Source organism: Haliaeetus leucocephalus, unplaced genomic scaffold (genome assembly GCF_000737465.1).
Source record: "Haliaeetus leucocephalus isolate CR32 unplaced genomic scaffold, Haliaeetus_leucocephalus-4.0 Scaffold177, whole genome shotgun sequence".
Lineage (NCBI taxonomy): Eukaryota > Metazoa > Chordata > Aves > Accipitriformes > Accipitridae > Haliaeetus > Haliaeetus leucocephalus.
Window position 1 is genome coordinate 955,790 of NW_010972613.1, and position 18,690 is coordinate 974,479.

General features: G+C 43.2%; 1 protein-coding gene across 2 annotated transcripts in view; it reads left to right on the forward strand.

Annotated features, from left to right (window-relative positions):
* PAK6 (p21 protein (Cdc42/Rac)-activated kinase 6) overlaps window positions 1-8,702 on the forward strand; it is a 15,683-nt gene extending 6,981 nt beyond the window's left edge. The window contains exons 3-8 of one of the 2 annotated variants that reach the window (XM_010564322.1): window positions 1,544-2,035; window positions 2,290-2,423; window positions 5,321-5,447; window positions 5,635-5,760; window positions 6,418-6,552; window positions 8,535-8,702. In XM_010564322.1, the coding sequence (XP_010562624.1) occupies window positions 1,544-2,035; window positions 2,290-2,423; window positions 5,321-5,447; window positions 5,635-5,760; window positions 6,418-6,552; window positions 8,535-8,702 (1,182 nt within the window). The remainder of the gene's footprint in view (window positions 1-1,543; window positions 2,036-2,289; window positions 2,424-5,320; window positions 5,448-5,634; window positions 5,761-6,417; window positions 6,553-8,534) is intronic. The other variant, XM_010564323.1, reaches the window with a different exon arrangement.
* The last annotated feature ends 9,988 nt before the right edge of the window (window positions 8,703-18,690 follow it).

Consider the following 18,690-nt stretch of genomic DNA (forward strand, 5'->3'; position numbering starts at 1 on the left):
CCTGACCCCCCCCTTGGCCGTAACCGCCCCCCCCCCCCCCCGAGACAAAACAAGAATTGGGAAATCAGTACTTTGTTGCCATGAGCATGTCTCTACAGGACTGCAGGGGTGGAGCTGCTAAATGAGGAGGAAGTAACTTCTGACAGGCAGTTTGTGTTTGCGCACTCCTGCACCCCAATGCCAGGAGCTACTAAATCATACTTCCAGGGCCAATGTGTGTGTGAAAATGAGCTGTATGTATGTTAGGCTTATGCAGATTTTACTGTTGACAAAAATCCTTGATTAAAAACCAAAGTGCATAGAATTAAGTTCTATACAATTATTTTCTGTCTGAGACAGAAAATGAGTGCTCCTTTAAAAATTTCTCTATTGGCAGTTTTCAGTTCCCATACCCATATTATTAACTTTATTAATAATCTGTCTGAATTGTGAGAGAGAAAAAGCTTGTTGCTTTGAAGTTTTTGTTTTGCCCTATAATATAAATGATTGGCTTGCTCTTTCTGAAGTTGCTACTTTGTTGGATCCACTATTATTTTACATATAACTAAGTGTATAATGTATTTTATACCTAACTTGCTAGATGATGTTGAATTTTAATTAATCAACATTTCCAGGGTGACTATTAGCACTTCAAGATTTATCCTTCTTGGGAGACCTATGCATAGTGCTAGCCTGGGAATGTGTATCCTGAAGCCACATTACCGCAGGCTGTGATCTTACTAGATCTCATAAACTAAACAGGGTTGGGCCTGCTTGGTACTTGAGTGGGAGGTCTCCAAAAGCCTCGGGTGCTTCCGGAAAGAGCACTGCTAATCCAAATTCATTGTAGGTCAGTTTTGAGCCACTAAGATGGCAAGGTGGCAGGTGGCTCTGTGTAGCCGAAGTCTCACACTGGCCACCCACAGCCATCCTGGTTCACGGTGCTTTTCCCAAAACAGAGTGCTAATTCAGTGTCTGAGCGACAGGAATGCTCTGCAGGTACCAGTGGAAAGTGCAGAGAGTTTTCAGTAGGCAGAGCGTAATTACCCAAAGGGAATTAGGCCAAGACATCAAAGTGATTTACAGCTTTGGCATGAATCCTTTTTCCTTTTATATAGAGGAAGATCAGAGGCACAGAGGCACAAAAGGATTTTCAAATTCTCTGCAACACAGGTTGCCCCTGAGTTTTGGTGGCAAGGTTGGAATGCTTTATAGCAGCTAGGTTTTTTGCTGTGGGTTTTGGGTTTTGGTGGTTTTGTTTTTTTTTTCCTAAAGCATGTGCTTTAAAAGGTCCCTTTTAAACTGCCTCAATTTGGAGGTCCTTTAAGCATAGCACCCATCCTGTAGCTGATTCTTGAAAATCTGCATCCATGTGTCTTCCCCTAGTCATGCAGCGTATGTTGGGCAGACCCGGAGACAAGAACCTAGAGCTCTTGGCTCCAGTCTGCTACAAAATGTACTAGGCCAGAGTGGCATAACACACAACTGATTCCTGACATTTCTTTCTTGTTAATCTAACCATCACTTTTTCTTTCTTCCACTTTCATATTTGTTCTTCTCAAAGCCTAATGCTTTCTTTAGGCCCCAGCAGTGGGGTTCACCACGCAGCCCTGCAACCAAAGCCCAGTCTCTTCCATCAGATCAGCCTGCATCCGATTTCCCCAGGATGATCTCAGAAGCTGGAACCCCCCAAAAATCACCAACAGTGGAGAAGGCAATTGCACTGCCACAAGGCAGGCCATCACCGGCAGGGTCTCCCAGGAACCGGCAGACTCAGACTAGTTCTAGCAACCTTCACCTTCCCCAGGACTCTTCTGTGAAAGGGCAGCTGGCCAGTGAGGACCCGGTGGTTGTGACTCATGAGCAGTTCAAAGCTGCCCTTAGGATGGTTGTGGACCAGGGGGATCCTCGGACATTGCTGGAGAATTACGTGAAGATTGGTGAAGGGTCCACAGGTATTGTCTGTATTGCTCGAGAGAAGCACTCAGGGCGGCAGGTGGCAGTGAAAATGATGGATCTGAGAAAGCAGCAGCGCCGGGAGCTCCTTTTTAATGAGGTAAGTATAGTGATGAGAGGTGGGGTTCTGCTGTCCACCATAACGCTGTGGTAACAGACAGTGTGGTAAAAAGAAGGGAAGAGCAGGAGACATCTTCCTTTTAAGAGAATTGTGCTAGTACCAAGGAGAAAAATGACTGGGGGGGTGGAGGCTACTGCGTTGTACTCGTAGGGTTGTGCATGCTTGCTTCGTTGGATAAGATTAAGTGTTGCTAGTGATTTTGTGGTGGTCAATTGTCCACTGTCTTTTTACAGGTGGTGATAATGAGGGACTATCAACATGTCAACGTAGTGGAGATGTACAAGAGCTATCTAGTGGGAGAGGAGCTCTGGGTGCTGATGGAGTTTCTGCAGGGGGGAGCCCTCACAGACATTGTATCTCAGATCAGGTATGAAGCAAAGTCTGCAACATCAATGCTTGTGTTCCCACCTGACAGGCAGGAGCAGTAGAGTAGAGATTTCTGGGGAGAGTAGTTTCCCTCAGAGATTTTGTGTTTGCAGTGCCCTGAAACTGCTACGCTTTTTAACTGTTATCCATTTGAAGTATGCAATGATACTTCTGATGTAGAAGGGACCTTATTTACGGTACTGATCCCTTTAGATACCCACTGTTCAACTACTTGATGACCTTCCCTGTAAAACAACAGTACTCATAAAAAGTATTGTTTACTATATCTATTGAATTCTGGCCAGGAAGCTCATTGAGTAAGTATTAAAGAGCATGCAGAAATAGTTTTCAGTGGTGCAACCTTAGTGAGGTTGAATTTGTGGCTAACTCCTCTGGAGAAGTGCAGCAGAGCCTTGAGATCTGGACTCCTTCCCAAATTTTGTTGCCTAAAGATAGCAACTACTGGACACTCTCCTAAATTTGTTTTCTTATCAACAGCACTTCATTAATGCCCAAAGCATTTCTGTAGGGCAAAGAAGTTGTTCTCAAATAGTCTCTAGAGTCTCACTCACAAGGTGTTCTGGTGATGCAGTTATGATGATTGTATCTTACCCATGACCCTGGAGCACCCTCCTTCTGCTTCCGAGCAGTCCTGCGAGGCTGTAAACTGGTGCAGGGAACGCCAGTGAAAAGACTGACCAAGAAAGTCTGTAGGATGAGCTTTCCTTTTTTGAAGATTCAGAATCTTAATTGGATTACAATTATGTAGTATTGCTAACACTAATTGTATTTACTTTTTTTAATCATAGTATGCCTTTAATTCACTTACATGCTTTGACTAGCCTTTACTGCTCCTGTGGTGGATTTAAGGCATATATCTTGCTCTATTGGGTTCTCTGTTTTGGAAGTGCATCTGTGATGTGTTTGGGAGGTATAAAAAAGCACATTGTCCTCTGTAGCCTCTACAATCCCACCTGTAAGGAGTGTCTTGGAGACACTTAGATGGCCAGGCCCGATGGCCAGGCCCTCCAGCATTGAGTTCAGAGGCACATCTCAGGGTCTGAGAACCAAGGTTTCACTGTAAGTCATGTACTTGCTCCTGGACAGGAAAAAGAACATTTAATCCTGAACAGTGCTGAGTTACGGCATTGCAGAGCCAGTGAAACTCTTGTAGCTCATAGCTGGCATTAGAACCAATGGAACTATGGATTAAAAAAAAAAAATATTCTGAAGAGGTTTATGAAGGGTCTGTGTAATGTAATCCACCAGTGAGATTGAATTCCATAGTGGGACCTCAGCCTAGGTTTGAGTTAGTTTATGAAGCCTTCCTCTGAACCTTCTAATGAATGCTTGTTTTTCCGCATAGTGGAAACAGGATCTGTTGTAACAGATTTATCAGAAGTAAGCTGCAAGCCTTTATCAGTTTTTCACAGGGAGGAAAATACCCTCATTCCACTCATTAAACATTTGCTGAAGGTGATAACTGATTTGCATCTCCAGGAGTGAGGTAATCCTCTAGTAATCTGTTTTACACTATGCAGTCACTTGACTGAAACCAAATTCCATACGTGACCAGCTAAAAGTACACCTCTTGCTATCTTCTAGAACCACAGAGCTCAGAAGTGTATCAGCTTTTCTTACAGCTCATGCACTATGAAATGAAAAGCACTGTTTCTAAATAGGTTAGGTTCTGTACTAGGCAAGTCCCACAGTTAGCCTTTGTCCCTCTCCCTTTACAGGGTAAATCAAAATGCCAAAAGTAGCCCCCTGCCTTTCTTCAGATATATTTGCCATCAGCATGGCAGAGTGCAGCCACAACATGTAGTTGTCCTGGTCAGTTGGTCGGTTTGGTAGAGTAAGAGAAAGAATACCAAACAAGCAATAGAAGTATAAATTAAAGTAAATAAAGCACCATCTCAGGTGATGATGGTGCAACCTCCTTCATAACTGTGTAGAAATTGCTTTTATGTATTTAGAAGGTACTGGTGCACTCTGCATGGTTCTGCCTTCTGAGCGCTCTCTTCTCCTCAGTCTTCCTTGCAGACCTGGATTTGAGGAGTTATCATTTCTATGCCCTCAGCTGAGAGCTGTTTGAAACAACTGCAAGAGACAGGCTGAGAATCAAAAGTACTCAAATTGGGTACCTCAGCTATTCTTTGAAATACTTAACTTCTAGCATTGCTTAGTATAAATGTGCAGAGAATGCTGTCAGTGTCCCCAGTTACAGGAGATAATTTTCATTTCTACCATTTTCACTTATATTTGATCATGAAGGTTCTTGTGTTGGTATGCCAAACAGCAACAGCTTCTAAAGATGAGGTTCTTGGTGCTCATACTCAGTGTGCTAACAGAGAGTGGTAAAATTCGGGAGTGTCTTCTCCACTTGTGACCTGCGCTACCATTAGTTAGGTGTAAGAGTATCCAAAGTGTCCAGCTGCATGAAACCTCTAAAGGATCCCTATATTTGCTATCAAATTATGTGTTTGGATGCTTTCTGGATGAAGTTGCACAATAAGCCTTGTGAACAATAGCTTTACTATATTTGCTTTAAAATAAAAGTTGTCTCAACAGTTACTGCGGCACCTTGGCATGAAGAAGCAGTCCTGCCTATCAGAATTGCTTGAAACAGCATCTTGCGGAATGAATTTTGATACAAGATTTAAAATGCAATTTCTCTGTATTAGACTTACAAAAACTAAAAATTGCTAACCATTAAGACAAAAATGTTTTCAACAGTCAGAAAAACAGTAAAAGTGAGACAGTAACGGTCATAGGGAACCAAAATATGTATCTGCAATTCAACTTCAAAATTGCACTGTGCCTTCAAAGAGGACTTGTGAATGAGTACTATCCACTGCCCAGTACAATGCAGTTAAACTCCCGTGTCTTTAATTTCAGGCTAAATGAAGAGCAAATTGCAACAGTGTGTGAGTCAGTGCTGCAGGCTCTGTCATATCTTCACTCTCAGGGCGTCATTCACCGAGACATTAAGAGCGACTCCATTCTTTTGACACTGGATGGAAGGGTATGTTTCCTCAGACAAACTGTTTCCTGTCTTCTGCTGCAGCCTTCGTCTGTCTCCTTATTTCCTTTCTGTTCACAATCTTTTGTTCCTACCTTGTCCTCTTACTCCCTTTGTCTTTGTCCTTGGTGTTTCCCTCCATGTTGTTTAAAAATTATTTTTAAGGTTGGTTGCTTTTCTCTTTGTACAGGTCAAACTCTCAGATTTTGGCTTCTGTGCTCAGATCAGTAAAGATGTACCTAAAAGAAAGTCCCTAGTAGGTACTCCCTACTGGATGGCTCCAGAAGTTATTGCAAGGATACCGTACACTACCGAGGTAAGGGACCACTGCCCTAATATCAGAAGAGGTAGCAAATAATATTCTGAAGTGTCACAGGAAACTAACTGTTGGCTTTTCTAGGAAGAACCTCTAGAGTCTGTTTAAATACAACTATGACTACAGATTTGATTGTGATGATATCAATATTTCCTAAAACAGTAGAAAAACAGGTTGTTCTGCTTCTGGGAACAAGGTGTAAACTTACTCTATTCTTATACCTGAAGCTTGGCATAGACTTGTGTCTGCTGTAGTGTGGACAGATGTTAGCAAGGAGCAGCCTGTCACCTGATATGGATCAGTAAATCAATCAATGCCATAAAGGGAGGGGAGGAGAGGAGGGAAGGCACAGATGTGAGCTCTGAAATTACAGGCAGGTGGCAGTAGACTGATTAGTGTTGTTTACCAACCAACCAGGTGTAGCACAAGCAGTTACTTGCAGACCTTTACATGTTGCAACACCAGTGTGGCTCAGTCTTAGGTGGAAAGCTGTCTTTGTTAAACTACGGTAAGGAGTCCAATAGCATCAAGCGGGTTAATGTTTTATTCTCTCAGTACCATTTGTCATGTGTGGGGTGTTGCTGTCTTTGTGAAAGCAACAAAGCAAAGACCTGTTGCTCTGAACTGTGTGTATTGATGTGATGTTGGTTCCCACAGGTGGATATCTGGTCTCTGGGGATCATGGTGATAGAGATGGTGGATGGAGAACCCCCCTATTTTAGTGATTCTCCAGTCCAGGCAATGAAGAGACTCCGTGACAGCCCTCCTCCCAAACTGAAAAACTTTCACAGGGTGAGCATACTGGCAAACACTTGTAAACCTGATGATTATCATGGGGAAACATCCGTATCAGCCGTTCCCAGTAAAGCTGGCTGTGAAAGTGAGCTTGCTAGGACATGTTTCTTGGGGAACTTCTTTGGCCCTGGTGCCTCAGTGGATGCAAGCTGCTGCTGACAGCTAGTGGCTGGCTTGGGAAATAGCCCTAATAATGTAAGGTCCCTTGCACATAAACCTGATAATGCAAATCAAAGCTGCTTCAGGTGGACCCAACAGTTAATATCGTGCTGATGTTAATAGTGTAGCTCATCTTCTAGGGAAGTAAACAGGAGGATCCTTGCTCTTGAGGGTTCCTGGCTTCACGGCTTTCGGGACTGCAAAGACTGCATTATGGTCAGAGCAGGAGAGCTCAATACAGACAGTAGCTCATGGAGACACTGCAGCTGCATTGAAGATGAACTCAGCTTCATGGTTTCTTATGAAAAAGTAGCAGTGACTTAAGAAATACAGTGGTTACCTTTTAGTCACCACTTAGAGCAGTCCTCCTTTCATTTCAGTCCAAGCCTCTGAGATCAAATAGCTTCTGCAGCATTCTGAGCTATCTGGCCTTTCCAAGTAATCAGAATATCTGCAGCTGCTAAAACTGAATTATTTAACAGAGTAGACTGCTGAACTAACAGCATACATTCAAACATCAACAGCTGCTCTTTCCTCTTTGCCTTTGCAACACTATTTAGAATTTCAAGGTCACATTCTGGACCCAGTGCTTGCACTCCTTAGGTGGTGTAAAGCCACTTCTGGTCTGGATTGCACACCTTGCTTGGTGAGATGACCCTACCATGGGCTGTGAAAGCCAGAGCTATTTACAGTCTTGCTCTGCTCCACTTTGTCCTGGGAAGCAAACTGGCTTCCAGCAGATCTCTGTGATTGCCAGACTGGTGGCCATCCTCCCCTGTCTCCCTGCTGTCTGAGTGGGGCTCAGCACCAGCTGTGGATGCAGCCCTCCATTCTGATTACAGTTAATGGCTTGCTGTGGTCAATGACTTTAGTGCTGGGTGCAACAGGTTAAACGGAGTATCTCTGCTGCTTTTCTAAAGTGCAGGTAGATTTATTGACAGAGTGACAAAGGCTGGATTCTGGCACTCGTACTTAGCTGTGTTGTGCCTTCTCCCTCTAGCAATCACAGTGAAGTCGTTCAAAGCACTCATGAAATAAGCAGTAGTTCAGTGTGAACAGTATTTCATGATCTACTTCTAAGTTAACCAGAGCTCAGAAAATGCCCCCAATCTAAAATGGATGTAATTAGTGGCATTAAAATAAATAAATATATGCCAAGTTCATTTTTTATTCAGTTTTAATGATGCAGAGGATTACCACCAGCAAGAGATGTGCAGTGCCTTGAAGTGGTTCTTGGGTCTGGCTACTCAACAGGCTTTTACACATCTTTCAAAGGACAAACCTGCTGAGGTCATTTAGCTTTTCAGAATACTGTTCTGCAGTTTCTTCATCTTCTTGTACCAGCAGCATCAGGTTTGCAGACTCTCAAAGCCTATTTGGGAATTGTATTTAACTACTTTTCCCACAGTCTGTGGTCAGTAAAAAAAAAATGAATTGATCAACCCTTCACACCCAAGTGATGTGCCTCGGGTAACAGAAATTCTGTTGAATTTTTGAGCTGAAATGTAGAAAAGATTAAATAACAAAATGGGAAACAAAATTAACTTAGATGGAAGGACATGGCAGGCAGTCTTGTCTTAATTTGCTGTGCCCCATTAAAAAGAAAACAACCTGTGCAAATGTTGTGCCTACTGGTGACAAAGTTATTACTGTAGCATAAAAAGCATGCTATCTCATGTTACATTTCTGTGCAAAAGCAGGGTTACAAAGCTGAAATGTGCAGGATCCTTCATAACCAACCCTACCGCGGCAACCTATTGTCGCATGAACTGTTGCCTGGTTCCTTTATGGGGTTGACTTGGTTGGTTGCTTTTTCACAGACCTCCCCAGTTCTGAGAGACTTCTTGGAAAGGATGTTGACACGGGATCCACTAGAAAGAGCAACGGCACAAGAACTTCTGGATCACCCTTTTTTGCTCCAGACAGGACTTCCAGAGTGCCTGGTCCCCCTTATCCAACAATACAGAAAGCGTACCTCTACCTGCTGACTTTACATAAGGGGAAATGCTAGGAAAAAGTAAAGTTTATTTAAAAAAAAAACCACAAAAAACCCCCAAAAAACAAGAGACCAGGCAGTCTCATCCCGTGAATGGTGCTTGGAACTTGTCAGCAATCATTTTAGAGGATGAATGTGAATACTGTCCTTGCATTCTCAGCCTTTTGTGGCTTCTCTTTTGCTGAAGACAATCAATACATACATACTAGATCCAAATAAGACCAAGTATGTCTCAAGAATAAAGCAGGTGTTTCATGGCTTGTGGATTGCTTCGTCTGAAGAATAGCATTTTAAAGTGGAGTCTGAAGTTGCATATCTGAATGTCTGCAAGTTCCTGCAAACCTTGGCTGCTGACTACTGAACTGGAACAATATTTCCCAATCAGAAATGTGATCTTTGTTTCCTTAGTTGTACACTGGAGTCTTGAGCTGACTCAAATGTACATTTTGGGGCACAGACCCCTTTAAACTCTCAAACAATGCACAAAGACTTGGCATTTTTTTCCTCTGAGACTTTTTCACAGATGATTTTAATTTCCTTCGGTTAAATGTGGACCTAGAAAACTGTACATATTTTCCTAGGGAGCAGATGTGATATGTATATATTTGTTTCTAAATGGCTCTCTTGCATCAACATGCTTCTCTTTTGCTGAGGAATATGTATGGTTTAGTGGTCAATCTTGAATCCATTTCATGATCTTAAACTTTTTTTGGGGGAAACCCTTGGATACAGGCCTCAAAACAGACACTGTGAAGACAGGTGTTCTTGCCACCAGGATCTTGTGGTTGAAAAGTCACAAGATACTACACCTCCAGTGCTGGTTGGAATGGCTCTCTGAAAGCTTGTGTTCCTATGTTTGGTTTCCAGGCACCTGACTTTGCAAGTCCTTTCTCTCAAGAGAGCCTGAGAAATGCTGCCCTGAGACAGTTGTTGGGTAGCACCTTGAGGATGCTCTAGGAGACTGAATGAAAAAGTTTCAGCTGTCCTGTATATCCCTGGAGAGGTTTTTGTGCTCGTGTGAGGCGGTTTGTTAGCCCTCTATCTCCCCTGCTTGCTACTGCAGAACATGAGGAGAAGAGAAACTTTTGATGTATGTTTTGTTATTGGTATGCCCTTCCCCACCATCCCTTTGCCAAGACATTTGGAAGGTTACTGGTTGTCTAAACAGCTCTTTCAGTTATTTTAAAATAGATTTAGACATTTTGTATGATACACTCTCTGATCAGTGAGATAGTCAAGGTATTTGGACTCTAGGTCAGGATGTAACATTGTACAGTAATGGTGTGTATTGTTGTGAGGTCTCAAGAATATAATCTTACATGTGGAACTGGGATCCTATTTTGAAACTCCAGATAGAAATTTATTGGAATTTAAGTTATTCTTGGGACAGTTCTCCTGGCTCAGAAACTAACCTCATAATTGCATTTTCTTCAGAAGATGTTAATAATCTCTATCCTCTGCTATTTACTCCAGTTACAGATCCTGCTTCAAAATTGAAGCCACAGTTGATTACTTGAAGTAATTTGTGATGGAATTCATCTGCACTGATGCCAGCCATCAAATGGTGGGCACCCAGTCTGCGAAGCATATAGGTTGGCTCTGTAGACCAAGGTGAGAGGAACACCTCTGGAGGGTGGTTCATCTCCATTATCTCAGATGCCTGCTGAAGGACAAAATCACGCTCTCTTGATACCACTCGGCCTGTGGCCAGTAGAGGGATCGTAGGTCGTTTGCCTAGACTGGATGTCTAAGTTTGGGGCTGATGAAGTTGGTTGAAATGAATTCATTTAGCTCCTCCTTAGCTGCACTGGAAAATTTTTGATGTAAAATGTTTCTGTATTCCAGATATACTGCTTTTTTTTATGCAAAAGAGCAGGGCTTTGAAAAGATTTATAATTTGAAACAAACGATCCTGCTCGTCTGTAGTTGTGAATCCTTTGCACTTGTGTTTTAAATTAAAGTAGATCTTGATTTATTCATAAGCCTGTTGTGGTGCTGAGATGCTTTAAAATATGTCTATAGTTCAGAGATGTAAGAGAAGTGTGAACCTTGAAGTCTGGTCTAACTTATCTATTCTGTAGCTATGTGGCTTTTAAAACAAGAAGAGACTATAGCAGAAGCCTGGATCCTGAAACATTTCTGGGAGACAGGGATGACAGGTTTAACATTTAACACTGTTTTATACTTCGGCCCAAGTCTGACTAAACACAGTGAGGGAAGGCTCTTGAAAGATTGCATTCAAGTATCTTATAAAATTTTAAAAACTCATTACCATATTTGTGAAGAATGCAGAAAGTATCTATCTTCCTGTCCAATACAGAATTAAATATCTGATTCTTGTGTTTCTCTCTTTACAGTTCGTGCTTGGCATATCACCAGTTAATTGCTCCATTACTTACATGAGCGTGGAATCAAATATAAATCCTAAGATAAACCTAGATTAGTTAAAAGATTGAAGCTCTGTCTCCAGGGCCAACAACTCCTTCCCCAAGAACCAGGCAGCCAGTTAGGAGAATTATGATAAGCAGAGCAGGTTTGTAATTTGCATTGCAGTAGTATTCAGGAGTGAGATTTCTTGTATGCTAAGTGGTATCTTAGTATATAACAAAATGTAGCCTCTTCTGTGAAGAGCTCATAGCCTACTCAGTGGGTAATTATGCTTTGAGATGATGTTTTCTCTGAATATCTTTTCATATATGCTTTCAACAAGGTTACACTTATGTCTCTGGGTTTTCTGTTGTTTTATGTCATGTTTCACCTGAATCGTTCCCTTTTATTCTTCCTTCCTGTCAGCCTTGCTAGTATCGAGTCTTTTCCATGCTGCCACAGCCCTGGCAATCAGCATGTAGTAGGCCTTTGAAGATGGCAGGTTGAATTTATATGAACAATTTGCTGAATCAAATGAGGAGTCTGTGACTGTCGTCATCTCCCAAGTGCACTTGTCTGTATATAATGGTGCCTGTCCTCCTCAAACAGGGCTCTGTGCTATTGAATGCAGCAGCTTATTATCCCATTTATTTCAGAACGGGACAAATCTTTCTCTAGAGGCTCCTATCTTTAAACCAGTGATTACAGAAGGACCCTAGATCAAATGAGGCTCCTGACTTTTAAGATTGTTCAGTCTGGTGAGAAGAATCCTACTTTTCCCCCTGCAGCCCAGAGAAAGCATTTTGCTATGCCCTAGGTCCTAGTCTATAAATGGGGATAATTATAAGTAGTGAATCTTGAGCGCGTGGAGATACACATGGGGCAGGGAGAGTGTCTCTAAAATACAGTAGCTATTGTGCAGCAATTCCTTCTGTAGTAGCAATGGTCATGTCAGCACCATATCTTTATTACGGAGGTAGAAGATAATTTTGGATCATTCAGTACAAATTGAGCCTGAACTATAGCTCTCAACTGGATATAGTTTGTAGGAATACTTAGAGCAGCTTGCGATATGCAGAGTGGCCACTAAATATTTGAAGGTAAATTTTCCTGTAATTGCAGGAAAGGGAGCAGAGAGAACTGGCTGTACACACTGTCTGTTCTTCAATTAAAAATTGGGGCATCATAGTTGTGCAGACTGGAAGGAAATGAGTTACTGTTGCTTACAAAGGAGGACAGGATGGCCAGACGTTTGTTTGGACCTGTGAAGGGACATCAAAGGCTTCTGGGTCCCTGACTGCCTAGGGAATGATGATAGAAATAAAGCTAAAGCAACCAGCTACATGCATTTTCTGGCTATTCGCTTCTCGATGTTTGGTTGACAGCATCATATTCATAGGGATCTGCATCTGTTCACCACAGCAAACTGATTTGCTTTAGCAATGACCTTCAGGCCTTTTACTCGTGTCTGTAAAGTGCTCTGAAAACGTGAAGGGCATGACGATAACAAAGGCGCTAATAGCAAGCCAGCCTGCTGAGGAGAGCTGCGCTTGCCCTAACTTTCCCACTACCACCAGTCTGCACTGGATAGTGAAGAGACAGCAAGGGGAAGCCTTCCCCCGGGTTGGCTTCTCATTTGAAAGTGTGTGCCATGTTAGTCTTTTAGTTTTTTTTTCTTTTTTTTTTCCTAAATGTCAGTGCTGAATTCTCATTAGGGAAGCTCCCTGTAAAGGTGTTGGCCAAGAACTCAACAGAGATGAGTTCGACTGCTGTGTCTTTTGTTAGTAATGCTCTCGTTTTAGAGAGTCCCCGTGCCGATCCTTCAGGTACAATGTCTTGTGTTTGTATCCCTTGTTGCGTTTGGAGTCTTCCTTTGCTTAGAGATCCTGATTATTTCTTTTTTTAAGAATATAGCACAAAGTTTGGGCTCATGAAAGTAAGTATTTTGTGCAAGAGAATTTAGCGGTAGAGAAGGAGATTTAGAATATGCCACATAAAAGATGAAAATGTGGAAAGAATCTAAGATTGTGCCTGAATCTGCTGCTGTTCAGTGTCTGACCAGGCACTATTGTTGTCTTAATTACCATTGAATTTGGTTTCTGTATGTAACAGCCTTATTAGAGAGACCTGTCTGATCCAACTACCATATCACCCTGTGGTCAGCAAGTACCCTACGGTAAGCAAAAACACAGGGAGGGCTGCACAGCCACATGAAGAAATCTCCAAAGATGTCTGAATTCTGTGGGAAGAAATAGTGCTGGAAAATCAGAAGGTAGCATTTCTCCTCTGGAGTATGTAAGTAACCAAATGCTGGTGTGACTCTATGAGCCGTTGTGCTGCTGGAGGGATGGTCAGAATTCACCATGTGTTGTGTGAAACCTCTACAGTAACATTTGTTTTAGTGCCTTTATTTACTTTTGCCCGTTTCTCATCTTCCAGAAATTTCATCACATTTTGTGTAGAGACAGTGTTCTGTCTAGAGGAGCATTGGCACGCCTGACCTCTGAGGCATGAAGACTGCTTCACTTCAGTGCAGGGAAAAGGTGTTGATGCAGAATGTGGTCTGTACTTTATCTGAGATGTGGCTTTGCTTACAGTTAGTGATTCTCCCATACACACTCTAAAAAGTACTTTTAGAAGGTATTTTTTTAGCACTAAGACGTGATCTGCGTAAAACATACCACCTGTTTTTCACGAAATTCTGCATAAATCACCTGATAAAGCTGTGCCAGTGCTTTGTTTAATAACAGAAGGGTTGCACAATAGAAACTGTGATGTGGTGTAAGTGTACGAGTCATCATGGTGTGTTTTCTTTCTCAGGCTTCAAACATCAGAGGATATTAATAACATGAATCCAAACTGCTGAAGTTAAGTTTTCTTACATCTGTGTCATGGTATAGTTGAGCTATAATTGTTTTTTGAAATGTCCACACCTTTAAAAAAGCCTCATGAAGAGCATTTTATTCTGGCATTGTTTCAGCCCTTGTTTTGGCCAACCAATTTATGTCGTTCAAAGGCTGTCAGAGCACTGATGTTCTGCTTGGAGATGATGGCAAAAAGAGCTAAAAAGGTTAGAAGAGGAGAGCGCTGGGTTCAGCCTGCCATATTGTCCTCAAAATGCTCACAGGCGGTATGAGAGCTCTCACTGAATGGTGTAGCTGAAGAACTGGCATAATGCAGTAATGAGAGGTCTCTAGGCGGGAAAATGAAGCAGTTGGGGAATTCTGACAGGCAGCGCTGGGTGAGTTGGCGCAGGCTGGAGGGAAGGAGGCTGTAGCGCTGGTATCCCTTGTTGCATGGGCTGCAGCTTGCGCTGGTGCTGTAGGTGGGGAGCAGCTGCTGAACTGAGACTGAACCTGCCCGACCTGGCTTAGAGTATTTGTCCTGTTGTGTGCTGTGTGGAGGAAGAGAGTGCATCCTTCCCCCTTTTCACTGCAGATGCCATTAGGGCTGTCCCTGTCAAACATGTTCTTCTTTGGTGATGGTGTCAGAGGAGAGAGGAGTGAAAACTTCTGCTGACTCAGGCCCTGCTGTTCTACCCGGGCTTTACATGTCTGTCGCTGTAACATGGGTTTATTCTGTTGGGTTAATTCACTGTAAGGGTTTGAAGGAAAAAAGCAACCCCTGGTGCCTTGGCAATGTTCGTGGAGAGGGGGACACCCCGTGCCCACCTTTTGGTCTGAGCTGGGTGTCTGGGTTCCCTCCAGAGAGAGATGGGATGAATTTCCCTTAAAATAACCTCTGAAAAACTTCTCTGGAGGGGTTTTGGGTGGCCAGCATGGACTGGGTGGCTGAACCTGGCAACAAACCCCTGTTTAGCCAGCATGAGAGCTGTGTTTCTGCTGCACTAGATGCCGTGTGTGCAGCAGAAGGGTGGGATAAACACCAAACAATTCAGTCTGTGTTGAGCAACATATGCCATGTAATGACATACAGAGCAGGTGGTGGCTGTTGTGCCCCTAGAAATACAGTTAGAAACAGCTCTGAACAGCTTTTGTTATCAGCGGTCTCAGGCTGTAAAACAGTGAGCATTGCGGGTTTATATTTATGCTGATGGGAAGTTTGCATGTACTTAAGCTCAGTTCCTTGTTTTCCTGGTTGCATCCATGTGCAGCTGGATCCAGGGGCATAACCGCAGGCACTGTTGCGTGGCTGAGAAATGCAGATTGACTGTTACTGATGTCTGGAAATAACTGGTGCTTAGCAGTGACTGGGGAGCCCCGCTCAGGGCCTTTGTCTTTCTGGATGGGTTTTTGGTGTGTTTCTCCATTTGCAGCCTTTCCTCACTGTTACAATTGCTGTGGCTCTGCTCTGTGCTCTTGCCGGGAAAGCAGCCCCTCCCCTTGTGCTAGTCCCGTTTCTGACACCATCCTTGATCACCATTGCCAGTCCCAGTATAGAAAGCCGTGGGCTCATGATCACGGGCTCCAATTTGGAACTGCCAACACTGCCAGCTGGTTTAAGTCAAAATATTAAACTGCTTCCTGGCTGCAGTTCTACCTTGCTGTGATGTTTGTTTGTCATCTTTTTTTTGAAGGCCCTCAGACTTTACCATGTGAGTTGAGACTTCAGGGATGGAGACTGTTCTATAAAACAACAAAATTGATCTAACTGGAGTAATATTTTACTGCTTCCTGAAATACAGTTTCAGTCCTGGAACAGCGAAGGCAACTGCTCTCAGGAGAAGGAAGTGGCCATTAGTAACACGTACCCACCCCAGAGCTCCACTGTACCAATGAAGGAGCCCAACCAGGTGTCAGGTCGAGCTAGGAAGGGAACAGAGCCCATGTTGTGGTACCCTGGCATTGCTTGGCCAGAGTTTTGTGAACCTGTTGCTGCCCACAGCGCTAAGTGTTCTGCGCTGAGCCTGGTCTGTACTGGGAGATGCTTCTGCCAGCGGTCAGAGCCGGCGAGCAGCCACGGGGTTGTGCTGTGAGGGGTGAGTGTTGCTGCGGGGTGGGAGAGAACCAGCTCCAAGTGTAAGGCTTTGTGTTGCTGTCCTAGTGTGTCTGTAAAGGACCTTTCTGTCTCGTGGTAGTAGCTTTGCTGGCCTGAACTAGGACTAAGCCGACACAAGGAGTGTGAACTCACCAGAATAGTTTTGACTCTGGTTGAAGTGCTCTTCTGACCTGTGCTTGGGGGGGGGAGGAGGAGGACACTGCCACTGTATTAGAGTGAAGCAGGGTCGCCTGTAAGGGGGCTCAGGAGCAGTATTTGGACTGTGAGTAATTTGCTTTGCTAGATTTGGTTATTAAGTACAAGGAATGGAATGAACTAGTGCAGAGGAGAATGTGTGTGAGAAGGATTAAAAAAAACCCCACCTCACTGCATATTTAGTAACTGAAGAAGTTGAATTTGAGAACTGCAAGCACAGATGGCAGAAAACTCTGGGCACTTGATGTCTCTATTAACAAACATGTGCATACATCAGGCGACATTTGGAACTTGTTCCCATATGCACTAACTGCAATTAAAAAAAGGTAATCTAATTTTTTAAGAAATGCAATGTTTTATTTTTTTTGAAAATAAATAAAAATCAGAAATTTACAATACATAATTCCAGTATTATGTTAACACCACAGGGGAGGTGTGGTCTCTTCTTGGGTGTCAGACCAGGCTTGGAACATCTTGTCCCTCATACCTACTTGAGCTGGTTTTTGGGTTTTGTGTGGTGTGGTTTTTTTTTTTTTAATAGCAGCACTTCATAATGCGTTTATGAATGCAGTGTCTAGGTGTAACTGTTCTTGTGTAACAACCACTGTATGCTGTAGGTTTGCTGTGACTGAGCTCACTTTTCCAGAAAAGACAGAAACCTGAAGAACAAGTTGAGGGGTGAGTGGGGACTTTACGAGATTACACTGCAGTGTGGCACCTAAAATTTTAGGGAGAGGAGAGAGACTGTTGCTCCAGTCAGAAACACATCTCCTCTAGTATTGTCTCAAATTAAGGGCAAAGATTTTAATAACGAGAGGCTGGAAAAAGTTCCTTTTTTAGACCATGGTCTCACCCATTTCTCTTCTGTGGCTGTGTTTGAAGACACTGTACCCTCTGCAGTTCTATAAGGTAGCAATATAAGGGGGCTCAAGTGGCCAAATAAATACATTGAGGGTTTCATCAGCGCAAGGTTCTCTAGGCAGCTGGTGCTAAGACATGCAGTAGTCATAGATGTGCTCAATTGCAGGTTGAGGTTTGGGGGTCGTCCCCCCCCCCCCAGTTTCTTTTCAGCAGTGTTTAGGGGTTTTTGTTGTCTTTTGTTGTTTCCTTGAACAATTTGGAAGAGTCGACCTACAGTATCTCATCTCTAGGATAAGTATTTGTAGTAAAATAGTTGCAGTTCCCATTTCCTTTTGTACCCCTAAGTGTATCTTCTTCCACCTCTTAAATTGTCTTGCTATTTACAGATGTATGACTGGAGATGGTTGACTCTCTTTTTTTGGGGGGGGGGGTGTGGTGTCACGTCAGTTTCCCCCCCTCCACTCATGACATCTGGTGACCACAAGTGCCTAATTTCACAGGGTCCCTGTGACCTGGTGCATGTATACTTTGGCAGGCCAAACTCCAATTCTTGGGCTAACATTATTTCAGGGCACGATATGAGGAAGGTCAGGATGTGGCTGATCTGTACTGAATTATTGCTATTTCCTGCTTTTTTAGGATCCATAAGCAAAGTCTGTCTTAAATGGTGCTAGGAAAAGAGTTGGACCATATGTTTCCACTTCCTTCCTGCTGGATGAGTGAGAACTTGCTGTGTCAAAGCTGTTCAGTGCACAAGGTCATACAACAGGTGAGAGAAAGTGTGCAAGGTGACAGGTGGCACTGGTGTAAATAAAAGTTCTGCATTCACAAAAATAAGGCTTTGCTGTCCTAGAAAGTGGGAGTGTAAAGATGGCCAGGAAGAACCTACCCTTTTTCTGTTGCAAGACAGGACCAAGATAATGGGAATCTGGACCTCCAGGTGTGTTCTGCTGGAAGTTTTTTGTGTTATGTGTTAGTGAAGACAGACAGCAGCAAGTATGTGCTAGGACTAAGAGAGGCTGAGGACCGTTTGCCCTTGAAGTCATATGGCTGGGCCATTTTCCTTCAGTTAGGCTGTGGAATGAGATGTACCTGTTATGTCACCAAAGTGGGGAACCTGCTGTTAGTTACAGGTGCACGTATTTCGTGAAATGGGAAGTGACTAAAGCTTTGAGGGAAGGCATGTGCAGCACTCCTGTAAAGGGAAAGCAAACAGCAGGAGTAGCATGTAGTCTTCCCCTCAAGGTCCTAAAGAACATGGATCTTTGAGCAGTTTGGTTTTTCCAGCAGCAAGGAACAGATTCTACAGCTCACTGCTGAGCCCTCTGTTGTCATTAACTGGGATGGCAGCATGTAAAAGAAGCTCCAGAGAACTGCTTTCTGCTACCTGAATGGATAATTCAATGTGTTTTCTTATGAGCTGTACTCAGCTTTTTGCATAAGGGAATCTTATGGGCAATTTAACCGGCTGGCTCTTTATTTGAGCAACAAAATTATTTTCAAACAATTTATAAATTTTGTTAACTGTTGTTACCCTAAGCCCATTATATGGAACTAATTTAGCTTCATGAGAAAAAGTTTCAGTGAAGCTCTAAAAA